We start from the raw sequence: 21,634 nt of genomic DNA, 5'->3' as shown, positions 1-21,634 counted from the left end.
GCCCTCTTTGACGGTTTCCAACCCGGAAGTAAACACAAGATCTCGGTGATTTGTTTTTTTTTTATACAATTATTTGATCCCAGTACAGTATCACAAGAAATGGATCGCTTTTCGTGGACAAACGGTCTTTTAGAAATAAACGAGACTTTAGTAATACAACAAACCGGCGTCAGATTATATGATGGTGACGACAAGGTACATCTTTTTTCTTTCCTATCCATAGACAAACGTCAAATGTGGTGTATTGTCATGAAGTTTCTTTATTGCACTAATATAGGCTAAACTTGATGTTGGAATTGCGTTGCTGAGCACCCATCGCTTGATTTGGAGGGACAGTAAAAATCATGTAAGGCGCAGAAACATTGTCTTTGAATAAATTGTGTGTACGCTAAATAACGTAAACGTAACATGACCTGCATAAATTTTGATGTTGACTCACGGTGACTTGTGAATGTTATTTTTCACAGGACTGCTGCATTTCCATGCCATTGTCACAAATAATATTTTTTGAGGAGCAGGCTGCAGGAATAGGGAAGAGGTGAGTAGTGGAAGTGGAATTGCTGTTAAATAACATTGCGTGTATTACGTGTAAACTCATGTTTTGTTCACAGCTGTTAGTTGTATGTTCTGTTCTCATCTGTTGCAGTGCAAAAATTGTTATACACCTGCATCCGGCATCTGCCAACAAGGAGCAAGGTCCTTACCAAAACAGCAAATTTTCCTTCATCAAACTCTCTTTCAAAGAACATGGACAGATTGAGGTAAAGTCAATCCGACACCAGGCTGTCGCTTTAAAGTGGCTCTGGATAGTCACCTAGACTAGCATTTACACTTGATGAGTCGGCAAGCACTTTGGAGGTCCAACAATTGGTGTACTAGCACTAAAAAAGAAGGTTTTCCATAATAAGTTCCCTTTATGGTGCTTTTTTTTTATATCTTCAGTTTTTCAGGAGGCTTAATGAGGAGATGATTCATAAGAGATGGGAGAGCACACCTGCTTCCCAACCCATCCCAACAGGAGTGGGCTCACAGGTTTGCACACTCATTTCTGCTTTGGAGTTTTAGGTGGAGGAGTGAAACGGCAACTTAGAATGTGATGAATACGTCCCACAGGAGGGCAGTGTTGCCTCCATTTCAGATGCAGAATGGTTTCAACAAATGTTGAAACCAGCCATGTGTCACACATGTACCTACTAGGTTAAAATAAAAATTGCACGTGGTCATCACTGATCACAAAGTCTTTGCTTAACACCCTAAGCTCATGCAAGAAGTATTTAACAGTCTGGGACTATCGCCATAAAATATATATATACACATGTTTAGCTAGCCGCTGATTACAATTTGTTCCCTGTGCTCGTTTCCTTTACTCTGAAAATGTTCAATTTTTTTTCCCCTTTCCTTTCCAATTGTGGTCTTGCAGGCAGGAAGGACACGCGCAGTCGGGATTGTTGGCATTGAGCGTAAGATAGAGGAGAGGAGGAAAGAAACGGACAAAAACATCTCTGAGGTATTTCAAAATAAGTTGGCGGACGATGTTAAACTGCAATCTTGTGGCCAAAGTAAAAAAAAAGAAACATAGCTTCCAATTAATTGGAATGTTCTTGGAATATAAACATTTCATTGAATTGTGGCAATTTTGTGATTGCTATACATTCATTGTATTTACTTTTTAGGCCTTTGAGGATCTCAGTAAGCTTATGGTGAAGGTAAAGAACACTTTATGTGCATCTGTAGTCGCTTCTTATTTTGATGATATAAACAATTTGTTTTATTTTCTGACTGCTTACTCTTTGTTTCATGCACCGCAATTCTGTATTGCTGCTCATTTAGTGAACATGACCAATTACGTGTCCTCTCGATCAAACAGGCCAAAGAGATGGTCGAGCTTTCCAAATCTATAGCCAACAAGATCAAAGACAAGCAAGGGGACATAACAGAGGATGAGGTGATCACTGGAGCTAATCAAGTCGGATGCTTGCACATAGGACACACCCATGATAATATGTTGTCAATTTCTTCTTTCAAGACCATCCGCTTTAAGTCCTACCTGTTAAGCATGGGTATCGCTAACCCCGTCACCAGGGAAACGCATGGCTCAGGCACACATTACCACATGCAGCTGGCTAAACAACTGGGAGATATGCTCCAGGCCCCACTCGAGGTAAGCATTGAATACCACTTAGGCCGCAATCTTCAATCCGGAACTCAAGTTTATCACACAACCCTTTCCTCCATTTGCTACGTTGTCAGGAACGCGGAGGCATGATGGCGCTGTCCGAGGTGTACTGTCTGGTCAACCGGGCTCGAGGCATGGAGGTAATCCCTAGCATCTTACACAACCAAAGCCGAATGGATTTTGCTTCGAGCATAAAGAATCAAAGAGAGATTGTTTTATCCTCTTTTTTGGCAGCTTTTATCCCCTGAAGATTTGTTAAATGCGTGCAAGATGTTTGAATCCTTGAAGCTCCCACTGAGGTGAGGTTTTTTTTTTTTTTTTTTAAGATTTCCCACCACACTTCCCACGTAAACTCGAAAATATAATACATAACCGTCACCACTGTCCTCTGTTTGAATTGGAATGAGAGAAGCTTGCTGTTGTGTCATGTGCATTTGTTAATATTAAAGCCAAGAAGCTACTGACTGGATGTCAATTCGATACAAAGACAGCAGGAGGAGCAGAGAGAGGATTGTGTATTCATATTAAAATCTCAAAAGTCAAAGTGTTTGGTACATTGTGCTTTACATTTCATATACAAGTCCAGAAAATGAGACCACGGGTCCTCTTTTGGGTTTTTTTTTTTTTTAGCCGGGAGCTCAACAAACTTAAACTTCTGCTTGCCACCGGTTGACCTCCACAGAAGACCCAGCCAGGCTTTTCCTGTCAGGCTTCCTGTTTTTTTGACAGTGTGCACCACTTCCTGTCACTTCCTGGGATTTTAAACCAAACTAGACCTATCAGTCTCACATACTGCTCATTCACTTTAATAGCAAAAGTTGAAAGCAAAAGAAAAAAGGAGTAACAAAAGATTCCAAACTCCTTGAAACATGATATACAATTTTGCCTTGGGTGCAGGCTGCGTGTATTTGATAGTGGCGTGATGGTGGTCCAGCTGCAGTCTCACAGCGAAGAGGAAATGATTGCCTCAGCGCTGGACAATGTGAGCTCCTGTCCCAAACGCTGCTTTTGAACATCACGTTTTATGTTATTTTCTTCCTCAGATACACCCCACTTTCTTGTCTCTCTTTTTAGGTGACAGACAAAGGGTCCTTAACAGCTGAAGAGTTTGCTAAACTGTTGGGTCTCTCTGTACTTCTGTCTAAGGAGCGGTAAGTGTTTAATGGGCAACTGAGTGGAACCCGCCTCACAACAGTATACAGTATTTTGTCAGTTGTTATCAGAGGCAGAATGGTAACAACATGACCCTGTAAAAATTTTCAACTCAACTTTCATTGTTTTCTCTGAGGATGTTGAATTATGCTTTTGTGGTTCACTCTTCGCCTTCATATTTGCAGATTGCTCCTGGCTGAGAAGATGGGCCACCTTTGTCGAGATGACTCCGTTGAGGGTTTGAGGTTCTACCCAAACCTCTTTTGAGGTTTTGCATCCATCCTGGATTAACTTCATATCATGTTCAGAACTATTTTTGCTTGTGCACCCGTTCTTGTCAAACCAAAGTGTGCACATTTGAGCTTGCTACAGAATGGTGATACTTACTCTCACTGTGTCAGAAAGTAATGATTATGAATGAATGAATGTGTATGAAATCCTGTTGTAAATAAATGCCACCAGGGCTATTTTTATGATTGGCGTATTTGTATTGCTTTGGGTCACTTTCATTGTAAGCGAAACTAACTTTTCTTCCGAAATGGTTCTCCAGAGGTAAATCAAAGCATGCCGGGCCACACCGATTAGATTAGCCTGCCACGTGGTTCAAGTGGCTCATTTGGGAGCGGAAATGAGGAAGGACAAGTTAACCGAATGCAGTCTAAATGCACAATGTAGCTATTGGGTGAAGTTATCGATTGATCCCCTCAAATGGAATATTTGAGCTAGCAAAGGATGAAGAGTTATATGAATAAATTAATGTATGAACATTTTGTCTTACTGTCAAGAGGTACTTGCTTCAGTTTATTAATTTTATTTATTTATTTTAATGAACACTTTGACCCTCTGCACTACTGTATTTTAATGTTGGTCATGACCGTGGTCCTGTATTTTACAGTATTTTAGAGGCTATTCCAACATGGAGTAAAACGTTTGAGAAATCCCTGAGCAAAATTCACCAAAATGAAACGATTCATAATTACAGCATTTTGAGTACTTGATGTAGTTTTCTTAAAAAAAAGGGAAAAAACAGGCTAATAATTTAGGAATTTGTCAATATGTTCAGTGATGCAATAATAAACGAGCATTAAAAACAAACAATAAGAAAGTAAAACAATGGTGAGCACGTGAGCTCTGCTTGGCTGCCACTCGCACAACAGCAGCACACGACAACTGTGGACTTCTGCCCACGCTGAAATAAATGCGCGGTGTTGTCATCAGTCTCCAAAAATTGGAGCGAAAACACGGAAAAAAAACGGACTAATGTTGCCGAAATGAGCCTGGACGCGTGAGTACAGAATTTAAATGTACATGTTGTTATGTTTACGTGGACGACCGTCGTTTCGCGCGTTTCTTGAGGATTTATTTACACCAAGACGGTATTATTAACAACAAAAAGACAACTAATAACTAATAATAATTTGGCTTCGAATACGTTTCATGGAGAGTGCTCATTCTGGCCAAACTTCTATGAATTCCCTTTGTGTTACTGTACTTGAATGTACGGCGTACCAAAGTTGCGCTGTAGTTTTCAATTGGAGCAAAATTCGTCCATAAATGTACAGTAATATACATTTGCAAAAAAAAAAGTGCCGTCATTTACAAACGTGCATGATTTTTTTCCTTGTGGTGTTGGTAAACAAAATAGCATGTGGTTTTATTGTAAAAAAAAAAAAAAAAAAAACATAAAAAGACAATAGGGAACCGCAGAACAAGTTTGAACAAAAATAATCGGTCAGTTGACAATTCCAAAATGCAAACATTTGCCCTCTTATGTGGCACGAGTTGAACATGTACTTTTTGGTATGTTTAATCCTAATCAAATTCAACATATGGACCGTTATAAATTACTATATCTACCTATGTATTAAATTACAATGTGTCTATCTGTCTATGTATCTATCCTTCAAGTTAGTGCCATGGAGGTGTTTCCTTTTGACTTTTTAAGTTTCTTTTGTCATGGAGGAGGAGGAAAATTCCACAATGATGTTTGCTTCCTTCCTGTTACTCAGGCTACATGTACATGTATCCTGATATCCACGAGCAATTTTGTCCTGCAGTTTTTGGTGACGTTTGCTTGTTTTGTGTTTTGTGTACCCAGCAATGTTCGAAGAAGGTGGCAATCAGGTTTAGGGTGAAAAACGAGACATCGGAATGCCACAAGCGTCCTCGCTGCTCTCTCTCTTGCTTGGGCTCATGGGATATGGTATGTGTGACCAAACTGACTCCATCACTGTGGTACCCGCACAAGTACGGGTATGCGGGATTCCTCCAGTGAATCACTGAAGTAAATGTTCAAATTGAGTGTTATATTACTGGAGCTACAAAAGTGGTGTACATTTTACTGTACATTTTAACACCCATTATTGGCGGTTTTAAAGGAATGTACTTTGTACTAATAAGTAAAGGAATACACTTGGTATGTGAGAATCAAGTTGTAGTTTTAGACACACATTCATTAGGGCAATATCATAAAATATGAATCTAAGACTGACATGAACTGTGCAGTGCACTGCATCATGCTCAGAGGTGTTCCTAATATTTTGCCGCTCTCATGTATCATTTTGTTGACCAAACTATCAGTAGCACCTCTCATGGACTTGCCATTTTTGTCCTCCCCGGTCAAAGCTTTGGCAGGGCTCAACATCTGGCCCTCCTTCCACGTTGCCCTTAGCAACGCCAGTGTCTTCGTGGACTTCAGCACAAAAATCAACAACAGCCTCATCCGCCATCTTAGCCTCTCTCTGATTGACATGGACATTAACGCCACCCTCCTGACCAGGACTCTGCCCAGCAACCAGTCTGCCGGTAGGGTGGAGTTCGGCTGCTCCTGTTTCCTGTATGCAGGAACTTTCCGCTTCCTCCTGAAGCAGCGCAGCACCACTGAGGAGTCGCACTCAAATGGGACAGGGGGTTCGGAGAGTACAGTGTGGTGGTGGAGTTCAGAACTGCAGGTGCAATGGCCCACATTTCACATTGCGGTCGAGAGGGTTGGAAACCACTCGGGAGCTTTTCAGGCAAGTACAATTTCAATGCAGCGAATATTCATCACTTATTTAATTTATCCAGCCATTCTCTGTACTGCTTATTCTCACTAGTTTTGCTAGCGACAAGGAGTTATAACCCTTTAAAGTTGATGTATGTCATCTTGAAGCTGCTAATAAGTTTTTAAATGTAGCCTCACTTTACTCCTCCCTCGCATCTGTGCCCAAAGAAACGCCTCAGTTGCTAGCATGACTTGTTCATTATGGAGTATTCCCAAAAACGAAATGTTACCGGTTTGATGTTGTATTTTTTTTGGAATGTACAATCAATTAAAACATAAGCGAGGCGGTCTATTTACCTATTGCTAAAGGGTCAGCAGTATTTTGAGTAATGAGTGTGGCCACGTCACCATTCTACCCTTTTGCACATTTTTTGTGACAAATGGCTTCACAATCAAGTTAGGGCCACCCCGGAGATAAATTCCATTTCTCTTCCTCTCTCCAGCTCGGAATATCCACCAATGAGCACTTCCAGCCTTGCTCTAGCATCCTCGAACCTGCTCTGCTACTAGAAGTCAGCTACGTGGAGTACAACCAGATTGGACGAAAAGGCATCAACAAAGTGCAAGCCCGCACGCAACACCCGATCCAACCTCTCCGTTCGCAGATGATCACGCTTCCCTGTGCCTTCCCTTTCACGGATAGAGACTTCATACAAGTGTCCCTCCGCTCTCCTCACTCAGCACAGGAGGTCAAAAGCTCCAGTCCTCTCTACCTGTCTCACATCTTCTCCTACAAGCTGCTAGTGGAAAACGCCATTACCTATAGGAGTGGATGTGACGGGACTGTGACCGTGAAGCTAGTCACGCCACCTTGCGCTCACATCGATGGGAAAGTACTCTTGTATAAGGACGGCGTTGTCGGAAGTGGTGTCACCGTCTCCTCTGGGACGGGAGCAGGAGGAACAGCAGTTATGAGCTTCGGGCAAGAGGAGCCGTCCTCTCCTCCGTTGGCTTTTAATTGGCTCACTCAGGGAGAGAACGAGACGGAATTCAACTGCTCAGTTTTTGTCCTGGGAAGGAATAAGTACTGCTTCCGATTTGTGTTTAACTACAGCCGCTCGCCGAGCCCGGCCCAGACCTGCCTGGTGGTGCACAGGAGCGAAGGTGAGCGGCGTGCCAACTACATGACTTTATTGTCAAGATTTTGTTCAGCGTGTTCTCATGGATGACTGAAAGTGCCATTAAATAGAGACTTCAATGTGTATTATAATTTAAATTAATTGAATTGGAAATATAATTATATGTATACGTACAAAGATACAGACGATTGAATAATTACGGTAATATGAATCAATCAAAATTGAGATTAAATGCATATGAGTCCATTTCTTAAATACACTTTTTTTTTCAAACCACATATAAATATTTCATATTGTATTCCGTATATTTTGGTTATCCTCCTTGTTCAGATTCTTGGGGGCCTTGGAAACAGTGGAGTGTGTGCAGCGTGAGCTGTGGCGAGGGCGTCAGGGAACGTGTGCGGGAGTGTTTATTGCCCTCTGGTGTCCAAGGGAAGCAATGCACTGGAATGGTGAAGGAACAGTCCTTCTGTTCCTTGGAAGACTGTGCAGGTCAGTCACTTATCCTGGTGTATTGCCCTGTCTTGATAAGCTCAACAATGCTGCCCAACATGTAAAGCATGTCTGTCATCTGTCTGTTCTCATAATCAAAGGTGATCCTTGATCCACAAGTTTGTCCATTTCTTGTCCCCCCCGACTCCAGCGTTTCCAGCTCCTTCTCCATCTCTTCCTCCCACCCTAGCTGGAGTTGACCTCTTAGGTGGCAACATGGTGGTGATTGCCGGCATCTCCGTTTGCCTTGCCGTCATTCTGGCCACTGTCGTCATTACCGTGTGGAGGAAGCTCTGCCACACCCCTCAGTGCAGTAGCGTCCGCAGAGGCTCTATGCATTCCCCTGGTGGTCGGAAACTCTCCGACGAGGCCTCCATTTGCGGCAACAGCCTTCCGAGGCCGAGTCTGGTGGGCGTTAGTTCGACCCAGATCCACAGGCCTTCCCTGGGCAATCCACCTGTTCCTCAGACAATGGTGATGCCTCTCTCACAGGATCCGGAGAGGCTGTCTCCCACTGGTCAGAAGGTCCTGCCTCCCATCTTTGGGTACGTATTTAAATAAAGTTTAAAAATACACTTTTGAAGCTGGTGGGTCAAAAGTAACCTAGGGTGAAACAGCTCACCCAGTGCAGGGTTCAAAAGGGATCAAGCCTCCCTAAATCCAATCTTCAACCTAATCTGCTGGGTCAAAATAATTAACCCAACATTGGGTAAAAGTATGTCAATCTACTCAAAATCCACAGCGACCCAGCGACTTGGAAAAAGTTCATTCAAAGTCCGAGCTCGGCACTCGACTTACTCGTGTACCAAATCACTTTTTTGGGGGTTTTGCTGACAATACACAAGAAACTGTTATTTCAGTGTACAGTACAATGCCTTATGTCTCCCCCAGGTACCGCTTAGCTCAGCAGCAGTTAAAAGAAATGAAGAAGAAGGGCTTAACGGAGGCCACACAGTTCTACCACGTCTCCTCAAGCCCAGTTCAGGATACTTCGGAGGAGACTTCAGCGACCAATCCCCACATTCCCTCACCCATTGCGTCCTCCTTTTCTGAGCCGGCGTCGCAAGCCTCCAGGATCACGCCGGACCAGCTGAGTCCCAGAGTGGACCTTGTCTTGGGTCCCCAAGTATCTGGTCATACAAGTGGAGGCAGCACCAAGTGGCGAGACCGCACTGCCGATTGGGTGGAGATGGTGGAGAGGAGCGGCATGGGAGGTCTCTCAGCACGACCGATGAGAAACGCATATCATAAGAATCCAAATTTCCGCAGGACCTCCAGTTTTACGGAGGCGAAACCTCAGCTTTTGTCTGCAGGACACTACCGTGACAGGAGCATGACTCAGGTAAGAGCCCCAGATTTAGTCATGTCATTCAACCGACCATAATAATCATCGGTTTGTTGTTTTTGTATGCAGGCACAAAGTAATAAAAGTAATACTTTGCCCCCATTTTGGTGCCAAAGAACTATGTTGAAATGAGTTGAGGAGTTTCATTTCGGCAAAAATAAGCGTCTTGGTAATTATAGACCTTTCTGGGTGTGTGTCAAATACACACTTTTTTCAGCAGGGTTGAGTGTCACACAATGAAATATTTCTCATTAAAAATATGTGCCTTGACTCACTGAAGGTTGGGAAACACTATTTTTTTTCCTGTTCAGGTAGGATCTCGGACCCTTCCCGAAGGAAACTCATGGACCAAAGAAAGAAGAGAGAGGTCCCCATTTAGCACCCACCCTATTCCAGAGCATGATGTCCCAAAGTGGGCCCATTCGAGAGCTGAGAGGAATCCCTCGATGCAAAATGCCATTCTTTCACAAATGAAAAACACGGGAACAAGCACCTCACCGAAACATGTGGACCACTGTGGTGCTGAGGAGAGACAGGCAAGGCGCGAGGCGGGAAGCAGAGCACACGAAGGAATCTCAGGGATCGGTGGCCCACTCACGAGTCCTGACTGTGAGTACGGAGCAAACCTGAGTGTGGAACGGGCCGAACAGAACTGGAACCGCCGCGGTCCATCGCCTATCCAGAGGAACATGCTGGCGCGGAAACTAAAGGAGGCGCAGTCCTGCTCCAGCGTCAGAGGACGTCAGCGCAGCTCCACCTTCAGCGTGTCGTCATCTGAAAACAGGAAAGAATATGGCCGCCCGCGTCCTGGTTCTGGATGCTACGTCGCCACTGAAACTTCTGTGTACACCTTGAGGGAGGCGGAGCAACGGATTCTGGACCTTCCACCAGAATATGCAGAAGACGAGAATTAGATCACAAATAAGTATGATCTCCTCTAACTGTGATTATCTTTTCTCAGGAGAATTTAACAGGATTTTCAAAGTATTCATTTTATCGTTCACACCCCTGTTATATTGTAGATTTTTAAGTAATCGTATTTTTATCGTGAACCTTCACATATTTATTTTGGCAATCACAAATTCACCTGTTCATCTTTTATTGTCTTCTATTGTCCATATTTACTGGCTAACCTATGAGTTTCCTCTTTATATGCTAACCACAGTTTTTAAAGAAATCTTTGCACTGTTGTCAAGAAAATTACACATTATTCTTACACACAAATCCCGTGATAAAAATGGATGACATGCAATTTGACTTTATTATGAGTTGCATCACATACATTGCTGGTATCGATTGCTTATTTGTAATGATAAAAGAAGATATTGTTCTCCGATATTTTACTGTCAAAGACCAATAAAACTGTAGTCTGTCTCTAATTTTTATGCCGTACGGCTGGTGTGTTTAGCCTTCCCCGCCACCGCTGCCCATGGCGTCCAAGAAAAGCAGAGGGCGCACCTTCATGGTGGTGTGTCTGAGGGAGTACCAAAGGCCCCGCCATGTGCCCCACACGACCCCATTATCAAACTGGCCCTTGTATTCCCCTTTGCGGTAAAACTTCCCATTCAGGTTGGCAACATGGCACCTGTTGAGAGAAAGGAAAAAATAACTGCCAACGGCATTTTCCATCAAACGTAAATCACATTTTCAAAACAACCAAGTGCTTGATCACAAAGCAATGCAGAATTCAAATATTAGCAGCCGCACTTCCTCAAGGAGTGCCACGATAGCAACACGAGAAAGTTCCATCAGTCTCACCTGTTGTACCACCACCCTCCGTTGTTCTCCTGGGCACAGCTGCCTTGAATGTAGCGATCATTGTCCTGTCCGTGAACAATACAAACACATCATTATCAACTCATACTATTCAAACAATACTTAACAGAAGCAGGAGCGGTGGCCTACTAACCTGATCCCTAGTGCTAAACTGCATGCCATTGAGGCCCGCGGACCACTGCTCCACCATGCCGTTGCCACCTGCCAGAGCATCCCCAGCTTTCCCGCTGTACAGCCCGTACTGTAGCCGGTAGTGATCCTATTCATACATCAAGACTTTAATGTCACAAGAAAAGATTACAGTTACTCTATATATGAAAAAGAGTCGACTTGTGTGACATACGGCTTCATTAGAGATCTGGAAATTCTCGTAGTACGCGTGACTTCTCTGCCCCGCCCAGTCCATTAGGTCGATCTTTACCAGATTCTTACCTTGCGATGCAAATAAGCAAAAAATAAAAATAAAAATCATTTGGCTTACATGCTTTTTGATTGAGCTGCTGAAATAATGTTTTTTTTTTTTACTATTCGAAATTATTGTGATACATGTACTGTATATAAAGTATCCATCTCTCTCTCTCTCTCTCTCTCTCTCTCTCTCTCTCTCTCTCTCTCTCTCTCTCTCTAGCTCTCTCTCTCTCTCTCTCTCTATTCTGTTATTGCTCACCGTCCGAAAGCAGGGAGTAGATGTGCTCATTTCCTAACCAGAACTCATCATTCCATTTCTTGAAGTCACCGAAGCCATCTCTGTAATCCACCCAGTCTCTACGAACAGACACACATATGACATGAACAAAATGATTTCATAAAATCTTCATGAATGTAACACCTGTCAAAGTCAACTTTTCCATTCCGCCTTTTTTGGAACACCGTCCATCCTCCTCCGTCGTCCATGTCGCAGTAGACCAAAATTGGCTCGAGGTGGATTTTGGGTCTGATGCGGTAAAACCCGCTGGTCGGTCTTTTCCTGTCAAACAGCTCAGAACAGTCTAAAATCATAACAAAAGCTAATTATTACAAATATCTGGCAGGTGGTAGCCGAGATAAAGCGAAAGACATGTCAGGATGACTGCTGGGTGAAAAGTGTGGGTTCAAATGGGACCAAGCCAATTGATTCGCAGTGCACTGGGTTGAGGATTTGACCCAACACATTTGCATAGTTTATAATATTGTAGGTGTATGAATGAACAAAAATCAATATTATTGGCAGAATCAGACATCGTGTGAATGCTTTGTACCTCGGTCGTGGACAATCAGGTTTCCTGCTGGTGGAAGAGGCTTCATCAGGGTCGTATTGGAGTTTTCCAACGTCCCATTGTCGTTGTTGGAGCCTGACGGAGTCCGAGGAGGTGAAATCAGGCGGAAGAATTTGTGCTTCTGCAAGTGGTCCACCTGCCAAGCTCGGATAAGGAGTTTGTTTTCTAGTCTCTTTATGCTCCTCTTGAGAGCTACAACATCTGGGCTGCATCCCTTTTGTTGCAGAGACACACACACACACACACACACACACATGGACAAAAAACAGAATGATTGAAAATCCATCTAGCGATCAAAAGGATAAAATACATTACTCACTGAAAACGGGTTGGATGATGAAGTCTTGATTGGGAAAACCAGGAGAAAAAACATCAACACTAGGAAGGAAACCCAGCAAGTCTAAAAAATTGAAAACATTGCACTTATCCACCAAAACATTATTTTATTGATATGACTTGATAAAAACAGCACCTACCTTCATTTCGCAGTGTTTCTTTTGCTGCCTCAAGGCTCCGTGCTCTGCTGTCAGTACTTATTTCAAGATGGGCTGGGTTGGTTCTGCATGGTCCACATTAGAGGAAAGACATTGCCAAAGTCCAAACCCAAGTTTCTCTTTTTTTTTCCACCTCTATCAAGCATTCCAGCTTCCGGGAAGAGTAGCTGATGTCATTCCTAATTCCAGGAATACTTTTTCATCCATGACATTTGTCTATATATCAGTCATTCCATATATTTTTGTGTCAAAAGAACCAGAGACAGAACTTCAGACCACACTCAAATTAATGGACAGTTTAGAGTTTGCCAATAACTACAGTTGAATAATGAATAAATAAATAACCAACCTATCAACTGGGCAAACCTGGCAATACATTAAAAAAATGAATAAACCTAAAGGAAAATTTAAAAAAATCTGTCAAGCAATAAATGAATAAAAGCTCAATAAATACACCTGCCTACAGGTAAAATAAATTAATTAACAAAAATAATATTTATTAATTTGTGTAAAATTAATGAATAAAACAGGAAAAAGCGTAATTGATTAATTGAATAATCGGATGACTTATCAATAAATTGATTAATTGTTGCACCTCTAATTTATTTGTTTAAAAAATTAATAAACAATACCAGTTCAGTAAACCAAACTAAAAATGGGAAAAAAACAATCTATGAACTAAAAAAAAAAAAAAAAAAAGAGTAAGCACATGCACACATCACCAGCAAACAAACACACCTGCCAATGACTACACAAAACCAAAAAAAATAAAAATTCTCCTGATAATTTACGAATACGAATAACGTGTCATTTTGTTCCAAAACATCATTTGCTCCACGTTCAAAACAATCTCCTCTTTTGATTTACGCAGTAATGAAAACCAGATGTGGCAAAGAGGAGGAGGAGGAGGAGGAGGTGGCTTAACTTTTGCAACATCTCGAGATGAGGAGGGGGGGAAGAAAAAAAAATATCCAGGAAGTCCCAAATACGCAAAAACCGCTACGTTAGCACAAAAAAAAAAAGGGAGGCGTGAACGAGTAGAACACAAAGCATCCGTTTAACCTTTGAACCGTCTTCCTTTCACTCCACGACGAGTCACAAGACCGATTCCCGGTGATTCTCTCGAATGTCAATGCCAACGGTAAGCAAGGAGAGACACTCGAGCGTTCCAAGGAAAGCAACAAGAGGGATTTGCACTCGCGTCTTGCTTGGTTCGTGCGTCTTCTCCTTCCCGCTAATTAACCTCATTAACCACCTCGTTGTGCTCCTTTCCACGCGCGCAATTTGGCGCGTGGTTTTTCTGCATCCAAACGCTGCACGTTTGTTTGTAAATCTCTCTCTCTGCACGCTGCTCTTGGCATCATCTAGAAACTTCGGGTTCACAGTAACACAACTTTCTTAAAGTCATGACCACGGTCCACTTCAACCCGGGTTCGGATTCAGGTGTCAATGGGTGAGGAATTAAAACACACACACACACACACACGCACACACACACACACACACACACACACACACACACGCAAAACACATGACTTCCTTCGAGGAAAGATTAACCTTGTGCATGTGTGTTTTTACTGCATGGTTTGATCCGTTTAATGTGTCACTTATTTATTTTTTTTTTTTCAACAAATATGTGTGGATTTTTTTCCAGAAGTGTGGCAAGGATGGATGATGCCAAAGTGGAGATTGACAACGGGCAGGCTGACGCTATGGAACCAGACACTATGTACCAGTGAGTAAATTGCATTTGGGATTATTGGATTATGTTACATGGTAGGAGTGGTTAGAAGGTCTGCCTCGCAGTTCTGGGGTCCTGGGTTTGAATCTGTTCTGGCCTTCCTGTGTGAAATCTGATCCCCCGCCTCACCGTCAACCAAATTCACAGATCAATTTTGGAGGCTGCGCTGTAGTATTTTTTTAAAATCTGAATTCAATCATATCTTGTTGACTGCTGCTCCAAGTCACGGTTAATATGGACTAAAATCAAACTAAACCGTCTTGCATCTTATTTTCCAGCAATATCCGGAAGAAAATTGCCCCCTTTGTTATGTCCTTTGGATTCCGGTCAGTATCTTTCTGAATTTTCGAAGCAATACCGTCTTATATTGGAGACTAACATCTCATATTATCGCCACTCAGTGTTTTTGGAGTGGTACTGATCCTCGTTGACATCGTGCTGGTCATCGTGGACATTTCTCTGCCAGCCAGGAGCAGAGAAGTGGGAAATACTCTTGAGACCGTGTCCCTGATTATCTCCTTCTTCTTCCTGGCCGATGTTCTTCTCAGGATCTACGTGGAAGGGTAGGCACGACGTGCAAACTGCTCGCAGAAAATACAACGTGTGCTCCGATTGGCTTGTTAAAGAGGAAGTCATGAAAGGAGGAAGTGAATGAAATGAAAAAGCCCAGCAGGGAAAGGACTTCCGGGATGTTTTGAAACGGCCACGTTGACATGTGACATTATCATGCCACATTTATTTATTTATGTATTTATTTTTTGCGTGTTTGTTAAAGATTCAAAGTTTACTTTGGCTCCAAGCTGAACATCATTGACGCCTGTGTCGTGGTGGTCACATTGGTGGTCACCATGAGCTACACCTTCACTGACCTGTCGGGAGCCAGCCTCATTCCAAGGTACTCGCAAAGTAGGCTGGATGCTTCATATGATCATCATTAAAATGCAATCAAAACTTAAAATGAGTCTCGAGTTCAATAATTGGATGCCAAATCTTCATTGGGTGTACCTAATGAAGTGTCTGATGAGGGATTCTTTTTATCATTCTCACAATGGAATTACATTCCGAAAAAATTAAGTGCCTGCGCATTAAAATGGAAAACAGTGCTCAAGAGATCGTTACAATCTGTGCAGTAACTCTTTCGGGTGTTTTCTTCATCACTTCGTTTTCATTGTCGCTTCCTCCACAGGGTGGTTTCCTTTCTGCGTTTCTTGAGAATTATCATCCTGGTGAGGCTGTTCAGGCTAGCGGCTCAAAAGAAAGAGCTGGAAAAGGTCACAAGGAGGATGGTAAGAGTGCCCCGTTGCTGTGTACGCAAACTCAATCGAAGGGAGACGTTAGCTTCCCGTCCGTTCTTCTCAGGTGTCCGAGAACAAGCGGCGCTACCAGAAGGACGGCTTTGACTTGGACCTCACCTATGTCACAGGTAGGAACCCCATCGAGTGACTGTAGCCTGTTGAAATCACCATTTTTATCTTCTTGTCCAGATCGGGTCATCGCCATGTCTTTCCCTTCATCTGGGAAGCAGTCGTTCTACAGGAACCCAATCAAGGTACGTGCAATTATTGCCATTTTGAATGCCCCAAAAAATTCGAAAAATAATCAACAAAATCAACCAAATTTTGGCCACTCGTATGTTAGGCTACAAACCTCAATGGTGCAGTAGTGATAGCTGTGTTGACCAATTGGTTGACCCCCCCCCCCCAGAAAAAAGCTGCGTGTTTTCAGAAAGACAAAACAAGATGTGGTTGGGGAGAAGCGCCAGTTTCATGACTCAGATGATTACAATCTGTTCACGTGTCTATTTATGACCTCACCTAATGTGAGGTGAGAAATAGGCAAACCCTTTTTTAAGCCGTCCGGTGATTCTTGACCTTTCTTCTTGCATTCGCATTTTTATTACATTTCCCGTCATCAAAGTGCTTGTCCTGTGTGGTTGCTTCTCAGGAGGTGGCTCGCTTCCTTGACACTAAACACGAAGGCCATTACAGAGTTTACAACCTTTGCAGTAAGTCAGCTTCGCAATCATTCAACCGTAAAATTGGTGCAGGTGGAACTATCGACTGTCTTTTGAGAAGCATTGAATCTATGAGGAAAAAAAAAATGTCAGCATTTTTGGCCCATGTTAAGATCTCGGGGACTGTTGCAAACAATGTACAAAAAAAAAATCGGAATCAAATGTAACCGCTACATTATTGTAAAAATTGTTTTTGTTGTTATTTTGGCAGGTGAGAAAGGCTACGACCCCAAGTTTTTCCACTACAGGGTTGAACGGGTTTTTATCGACGACCACAACGTTCCTTCTTTAGAGTGAGTTTCTCCTCTGACCAAATTTGGTCAATTTCACAGTTTTCATATTTCATATTTCTGTTCGTTAGTTTCGAAGTGGTTCTGTCATTTTTACTTTGTGTTGGATATCTGTTTCTGATCTGGGCTTCTTTGGATGAAAATGGCTGCTTCAAATCAAAATGGCGGACATTTTTATTTTTTTGTGTGCATCCTGCCAAGATAGAAATGGCCACCAAATTTTGTGTTTGTTGTTAAAATGGGTGTCGGGGGGAGGGGGGCGGCTACTATTTTCTTTTTTGGACACCTGGATTTTTTTTGGATCACCTAATAATACACATGATATGAATTAATGGTCATGAAAGATGCTTTCCAAATTTACATTAAAAACCACAGAAGAAAACTGTAACATAAAAATCACAAAATTCAGCACCGGTTAAGAAGTATGAGGAAATGACATCAGATCTAATAGGGGATGAGTCCAAATTTCAAATTAATGGGGGTCTGCACTCTACTGAATGATGTTGTACTTTAATATCCTGTGTGTGTGATTCAGGGACATGCTGAAATACACCACGGGTGTGAGGGAGTGGATGTCGGCTGATCCCAAGAACGTCATCGCTATTCACTGCAAAGGAGGGAAAGGTGATTCCTCTTTTTGGCAGGGCTACAATTTCTTATTGGACATGTGCACGAATGCTGATTTTCACCGTTGTATCAGGTCGTACTGGTACTCTAGTTTGCACGTGGCTTATCGACAGCGACCAGTTTGAGAGTGCACAGGTGAGGCGGACTAACAAGAGGTGCAATTTAGGCAAGAGATTCCCCCCATCCCGGCGACGGCTTTTCATTTGATTCCATCTTTGGCCTAATAGGACAGTCTGGAGTATTTTGGGGAGAGGAGGACAGACAAGAGTCGAAGCTCCAAGTTTCAAGGAGTGGAGACGCCCTCTCAGGTTGGATGACGGCCGTCGGGATAAAGCGCCCTACAACTCTGCTCAAGCATTTCTAGTTTAGGAGGGATTTTCATTCTGTTTTGTGGGTGCGTAACTGCAGAGCAGGTATGTGGGCTATTATGAGATCATGAAGACAAAATTCAACAGACAGCTTCCACCTCCAAAGAGCCTCAAGATCAAGAGCATTCGCATCCACTCCATAGCAGGTCCAGCGCAACCTACACACACACACATATATGAACTGCACAATCTCATAATCCAAATGTCAAAGATAATCAGTTTTGATGGAGACTTTTTTTGAGAAGTGTAAATGATGCAGTTGTCCCCTTTCGTCATAAGGTGTGGGCAGAGGTAACGGCAGCGACTTGAAGGTGAAGATAATTGTCAGGAAAGAGCTGGTTTTTCAGTGTGTGTGCGCCACGCAGGAGAACTGCACAGTAAGTCACCGGCTGTCCCAACGGAGGTGGGATCGCTCGCAAGTCGCAGAGAGACTCACCTTGTGGCTGTTTTTGGGTTTTAGGTGTTTCCCGACGTGGGCAGCAATGCAGCGGTCATCAGCCTCCAGAATGGGCCTGAGGTTCAAGGGGACGTCAAGGTCATGTTTGAGTCCACCGCTGTGAGTGTTTTTACATTTTGGAACCACATGTAAACAATGCCGTCACTTTTAGAAAATACATTTAATATTACGGTCACTCTTAGTAGTGGTGTGTGGAGTAACAGTGTCAAGTTTAAATATACAGATACAGTTTATGCTATTCCGATGTCTTATATTTAAAGCTCTCCCATGTTCAATTTCCAAAACCCACAGGGTATCCCTAAAGGATATGAAGATGTTCCCTTCTACTTCTGGTTCAATACTTCCTTCATATCAGATAACAAGTATGAAAGTCCTCACCTCAAATTTGCATATTTCCGATTTATGTCGACTGTAAAAGTATCTCACTGTCATCTGATGGATGTCTCCGCAGGCTGTTTTTACCCAGAGAAGAATTGGACAACCCGCACAAGCCCAAAATGTGGGACTTGTACAAGGAGGACTTCGGCGTCACCATGTTGTTCTTGGATGTCTAGTATTGTTATAATAAATGTTCTTTAGCAAGGTGGGACGACTAAGGAACTTTTTTTTTCTAACACAGAGAATTAACTGCAATAAAACAATGACAGCAAATGTTCGATGCGCAAGTAAGTTTTTGTGTAATGCCCATATCAAGAAAAAAAAAAGTAAAGGCTCATGTTGTGGTCAAAAGGTGAAAATAAATGCAGGTAATGTAACCAATTCATCAAAAATGGATACCTACTTTTGATTTAATTCAAGAGTGCTCCGAAGAAGTGAGGTTAAGTGTTGACATTTGCCACCAGCCAAATATTACATACATCTGCACAAGCTAATAAGAGCAAATGAAATACGAAGCAATTACGGCCCAATTTCCACCTTTGCAATTTCTTTGGCTCGTTCCGTCACAGGCCTGGAGTGTTCTACGCAGCAGTTTGCCCACAATGCCCCCGAGTCACCCCAGTGCTGTTTTCAAGACCGCAACCAAGTGGTCAAAAATAATATTGAATATACTTTGAACAATAAGACAGCCCTTTAATGGTTCCTACATAAGGTTTGAGACAAATAAGTAAATTTTTTTGTAGTGGTTTTACACATGCATTTTACTAGTTGAACTGGGGACATTTTTTTAACTATGCTGTTGTCAAAATTTTATGATATACACTTTTTTAATTGAATTACTGAAAGAAATTTTACAATTATCCACTTTGTGATGCCATTTTGCCCACTTATTGTTGCACCCACATTTTGTGAATATTAAAAAAAAAGAAAAAAGTTCCAAAATCTTTTTAATTGACAATCAAGGACACATTTTATCCACAATTACCCACAAAAATATCCAAAAAGTCAATTAACAAGCTATGTACTGTATGTCTTGGTGCAGATGGATCTTGTGTATGTCAAATACTGTACTGTGTACTTTTGAATTGTGTGAGCATATTTGGATTCGCTACTCATCCTCTAACGTTAAAGTGCAGACAGACAACTTTTGGGATTGATTGTAACCAAACATTATTGCATTTCAAGTCATCAGAAGACATTCTTATCTGGAAACATTGCACTTTGACACCTACTTCAAATTCCACCAAGTTCCTCACCTAACATGGAATTTTTCTCACTTTGACACCATCGATGTAGTTGCACTGTTGCAGCAAGTCATATCTGCCGCTTTGCAAAAAGCACAAGGCGGCAGTTTTGCATGTCTCCTCGCACGGCTCGGAAACGTGCCCCTTGTGTCGAAAGTACCAGAACTTCTGGAAGAGGCGGTCGTCCCCGATGAAGCCCCGTATGAGGCCGTCCAAGTCGGAGGGGAAAATGCTGGACAGCCCGTAGGCCTCTGTGGCACGGTAAAGCAGAGTCCACTTGGGGTGCTCTTGATGTTTGCGGTTCGCCTCGGTCAAGTTGAGAATATAGGTCTCGTGGTCCAGAACCAGCCGAGAGCTGCCGTGGTAGTTCCCGTCTACGTAGTAAACACGGTAACCTGGAAAGTCGATGAATCAATGAGTTCCGTGGGTACACGGTTAAAATAAAAGCCGTGACATGCTTACCTGGGTTTAAATTAATATAGGTGGTCACACTGGGAGAAATAAACGCAACCCCTAGTGGCCGAGTTACAGTCTCCCCGTCGTAAAACATCTGGAATTCATCAAAGTGTGTGTGTCCAAAAAACTGACCTGTAATGGTACTTTCATACCTGGAAAAACAACAATACTTAACTGAGAGTTCTCGCGTCATGGTTGTAATCCGAATTGCTTCGTAGACCAAAACAAGTATGTAGAATAAATCTGATAATTTATCGCAATACAGATTAATGTATTGCTTGTGTTTCTTAAAAAATAAAAATCGTATTACATTGTTCAAAATCGTTAGCTCCACAAGACTAATCTTTTCTTCTCAGGCACGCCAATGTAGCATTTTCATTTTCTAAAATCAACGTACCTGTTGACAATATGATAGTAGTTCCAGCTCCAGCTCCCCAAACACATACTAGGTGGAATATGGCCAATGATATGAACCTGTGCACAGAAAGAAAATTTCAGTCATAAACACAGCGACCAACAACTTTGGCCTCATTAAAAAGCACTTTTGCAACGTATACAATTCCCTACTTCCTGCTCACCTTCTCCCCCTTGTCTTCACTGGCCTGGAGAACGTGGACCAACCACTGCAGCTGGCTGGCCGGGTCTGTGGAGTTCACCATGAGCCAAAAGTTCTCACGAGCGCAAAAGTTCATGTTGAGGGACACCAGCCTGAGGCCTGGATGGATCTCAGTTGTGTAAAATCCCCCGTATCTGCAATCGCACGCCGATTTTTTTATTTTTTTGGGGGGTGGGGGGGTCACAGATAAAGGAAATTTTCTGTCTTTGCTATGTCAATAAGGTATAATAAAGGTAAAGATAAAGCGTGACGAGTCAAATATCCTGCTTACAAGTACGCGTCATATCAACCGTATGGGCTGAGAACTGTACCAATTTTTTTATGTCAGTGTCATTGTTATCCTTTATGTAATTGTGGGCTTTTCGACTAGGTTACTGTAGGGGGGGGGGAGTACGTTTAAATACTAAATAGAAAGGAAAATGGATTTAAGAAAAGTTGAGCCAACTGACATAAATTGTATAAAGCTTTCCAAAGAAGCTAGTATAAAGATGGTGATACCTTTGACAGTATGACAAGCTCCACCCATACCCCGCTTTGCGCATATTCAAATGCGACCCACCTCAGAGACTTCAAAGCCGGCTCCGGCAGCCATTTTGACCATTCGTCCGCCATGGTGTCATAGAGCCAGGC

At 42.6% G+C, this 21,634-nt stretch overlaps 5 protein-coding genes across 9 annotated transcripts in view; 3 read left to right on the top strand and 2 right to left on the bottom strand.

Annotated features, from left to right (window-relative positions):
- Positions 1–11: 11 nt before the first annotated feature.
- Positions 12–3,721, top strand: vps36 (vacuolar protein sorting 36 homolog). The gene is made up of 14 exons (XM_019873436.1): positions 12–195; positions 278–346; positions 468–538; positions 647–761; positions 943–1,032; positions 1,421–1,507; positions 1,674–1,706; positions 1,868–1,945; positions 2,027–2,161; positions 2,251–2,316; positions 2,411–2,475; positions 3,074–3,158; positions 3,251–3,327; positions 3,514–3,721. Exons 1-14 carry the CDS (start codon positions 100–102, stop codon positions 3,593–3,595), a joined length of 1,149 nt encoding a protein of 382 aa, XP_019728995.1. The 5' UTR covers positions 12–99; the 3' UTR covers positions 3,596–3,721.
- A 736-nt stretch (positions 3,722–4,457) lies between these two features.
- On the top strand, positions 4,458–10,264 carry thsd1 (thrombospondin, type I, domain containing 1). Its single transcript, XM_019873447.1, has 8 exons — positions 4,458–4,613; positions 5,427–5,531; positions 5,954–6,342; positions 6,815–7,475; positions 7,781–7,942; positions 8,094–8,487; positions 8,834–9,284; positions 9,599–10,264. The coding sequence occupies exons 2-8, from the start codon at positions 5,480–5,482 to the stop codon at positions 10,199–10,201; spliced, it is 2,712 nt and encodes a 903-aa protein (XP_019729006.1). The 5' UTR covers positions 4,458–4,613; positions 5,427–5,479; the 3' UTR covers positions 10,202–10,264.
- A 233-nt stretch (positions 10,265–10,497) lies between these two features.
- On the bottom strand, positions 10,498–13,158 carry fgl1b (fibrinogen like 1B). The gene is made up of 9 exons (XM_019873456.1): positions 12,796–13,158; positions 12,639–12,719; positions 12,302–12,533; positions 11,893–12,052; positions 11,731–11,828; positions 11,407–11,495; positions 11,197–11,322; positions 11,046–11,110; positions 10,498–10,872 (listed from the first exon to the last, which is right to left on the bottom strand). The coding sequence occupies exons 1-9, from the start codon at positions 12,799–12,801 to the stop codon at positions 10,692–10,694; spliced, it is 1,038 nt and encodes a 345-aa protein (XP_019729015.1). The 5' UTR covers positions 12,802–13,158; the 3' UTR covers positions 10,498–10,691.
- Positions 13,159–13,782: 624 nt separating this feature from the next.
- On the top strand, positions 13,783–18,897 carry tpte (transmembrane phosphatase with tensin homology). 5 transcript variants are annotated; one of them, XM_019873451.1, is made up of 19 exons: positions 13,783–13,954; positions 14,182–14,266; positions 14,468–14,548; positions 14,833–14,880; positions 14,956–15,117; positions 15,330–15,449; positions 15,741–15,840; positions 15,914–15,977; positions 16,039–16,103; positions 16,499–16,559; positions 16,780–16,861; positions 17,394–17,482; positions 17,559–17,620; positions 17,713–17,793; positions 17,894–17,999; positions 18,133–18,230; positions 18,314–18,409; positions 18,602–18,672; positions 18,762–18,897. In XM_019873451.1, the coding sequence occupies exons 2-19, from the start codon at positions 14,220–14,222 to the stop codon at positions 18,862–18,864; spliced, it is 1,536 nt and encodes a 511-aa protein (XP_019729010.1). In that variant the 5' UTR covers positions 13,783–13,954; positions 14,182–14,219; the 3' UTR covers positions 18,865–18,897. The 5 variants fall into 5 exon arrangements, with proteins under 5 accessions (XP_019729010.1, XP_019729007.1, XP_019729008.1 ...); XM_019873448.1 differs by having other exon boundaries at positions 13,783–14,024; XM_019873449.1 differs by having other exon boundaries at positions 13,783–14,024; positions 14,172–14,266.
- Positions 18,898–19,606: 709 nt separating this feature from the next.
- smpd1 (sphingomyelin phosphodiesterase 1) overlaps positions 19,607–21,634 on the bottom strand; it is a 4,094-nt gene continuing 2,066 nt past the window's right edge. Inside the window, exons 4-8 of the mRNA XM_019873211.1 lie at positions 21,564–21,631; positions 20,967–21,138; positions 20,786–20,862; positions 20,395–20,540; positions 19,607–20,327 (exon numbers count right to left, since the gene is read on the bottom strand). Of these exons, the coding sequence (XP_019728770.1) occupies positions 19,945–20,327; positions 20,395–20,540; positions 20,786–20,862; positions 20,967–21,138; positions 21,564–21,631 (846 nt within the window). The 3' untranslated portion in view covers positions 19,607–19,944. The remainder of the gene's footprint in view (positions 20,328–20,394; positions 20,541–20,785; positions 20,863–20,966; positions 21,139–21,563; positions 21,632–21,634) is intronic.

The sequence above is a fragment of the Hippocampus comes genome, unplaced genomic scaffold (genome assembly GCF_001891065.2).
Source record: "Hippocampus comes isolate QL1 unplaced genomic scaffold, H_comes_QL1_v1.1 scaffold59, whole genome shotgun sequence".
Classification (NCBI taxonomy): Eukaryota; Metazoa; Chordata; class Actinopteri; order Syngnathiformes; family Syngnathidae; genus Hippocampus; species Hippocampus comes.
This window is presented reverse-complemented; position numbering and strand designations above follow the sequence as displayed.

What these genes read in the sequence shown, in the direction of transcription:
- thsd1 (XM_019873447.1), top strand. Translation starts at nt 5,480, where the DNA reads ATGCCACAAGCGTCCTCGCTGCTCTCTCTCTTGCTTGGGCTCATGGGA. An exon ending in TTCCTTGGAAGACTGTGCAG is followed by an intron (nt 7,943 to 8,093) that starts GTCAGTCACTTA and finishes CCCCGACTCCAG; the next exon opens with CGTTTCCAGCTCCTTCTCCA. An exon ending in GTCCTGCCTCCCATCTTTGG is followed by an intron (nt 8,488 to 8,833) that starts GTACGTATTTAA and finishes TGTCTCCCCCAG; the next exon opens with GTACCGCTTAGCTCAGCAGC.
- vps36 (XM_019873436.1), top strand. Translation starts at nt 100, where the DNA reads ATGGATCGCTTTTCGTGGACAAACGGTCTTTTAGAAATAAACGAGACT. An exon ending in GGAGGGACAGTAAAAATCAT is followed by an intron (nt 347 to 467) that starts GTAAGGCGCAGA and finishes TATTTTTCACAG; the next exon opens with GACTGCTGCATTTCCATGCC. An exon ending in GCTGCAGGAATAGGGAAGAG is followed by an intron (nt 539 to 646) that starts GTGAGTAGTGGA and finishes CATCTGTTGCAG; the next exon opens with TGCAAAAATTGTTATACACC.
- fgl1b (XM_019873456.1), bottom strand. An exon ending in CTACTCCCTGCTTTCGGACG is followed by an intron (nt 11,496 to 11,730) that starts GTGAGCAATAAC and finishes TTGCATCGCAAG; the next exon opens with GTAAGAATCTGGTAAAGATC. An exon ending in GGAGGGTGGTGGTACAACAG is followed by an intron (nt 10,873 to 11,045) that starts GTGAGACTGATG and finishes TTCTCTCAACAG; the next exon opens with GTGCCATGTTGCCAACCTGA.
- tpte (XM_019873451.1), top strand. Translation starts at nt 14,220, where the DNA reads ATGACCACGGTCCACTTCAACCCGGGTTCGGATTCAGGTGTCAATGG. An exon ending in CAGAGTTTACAACCTTTGCA is followed by an intron (nt 16,560 to 16,779) that starts GTAAGTCAGCTT and finishes TTATTTTGGCAG; the next exon opens with GTGAGAAAGGCTACGACCCC. An exon ending in TCATGTTTGAGTCCACCGCT is followed by an intron (nt 18,410 to 18,601) that starts GTGAGTGTTTTT and finishes CAAAACCCACAG; the next exon opens with GGTATCCCTAAAGGATATGA.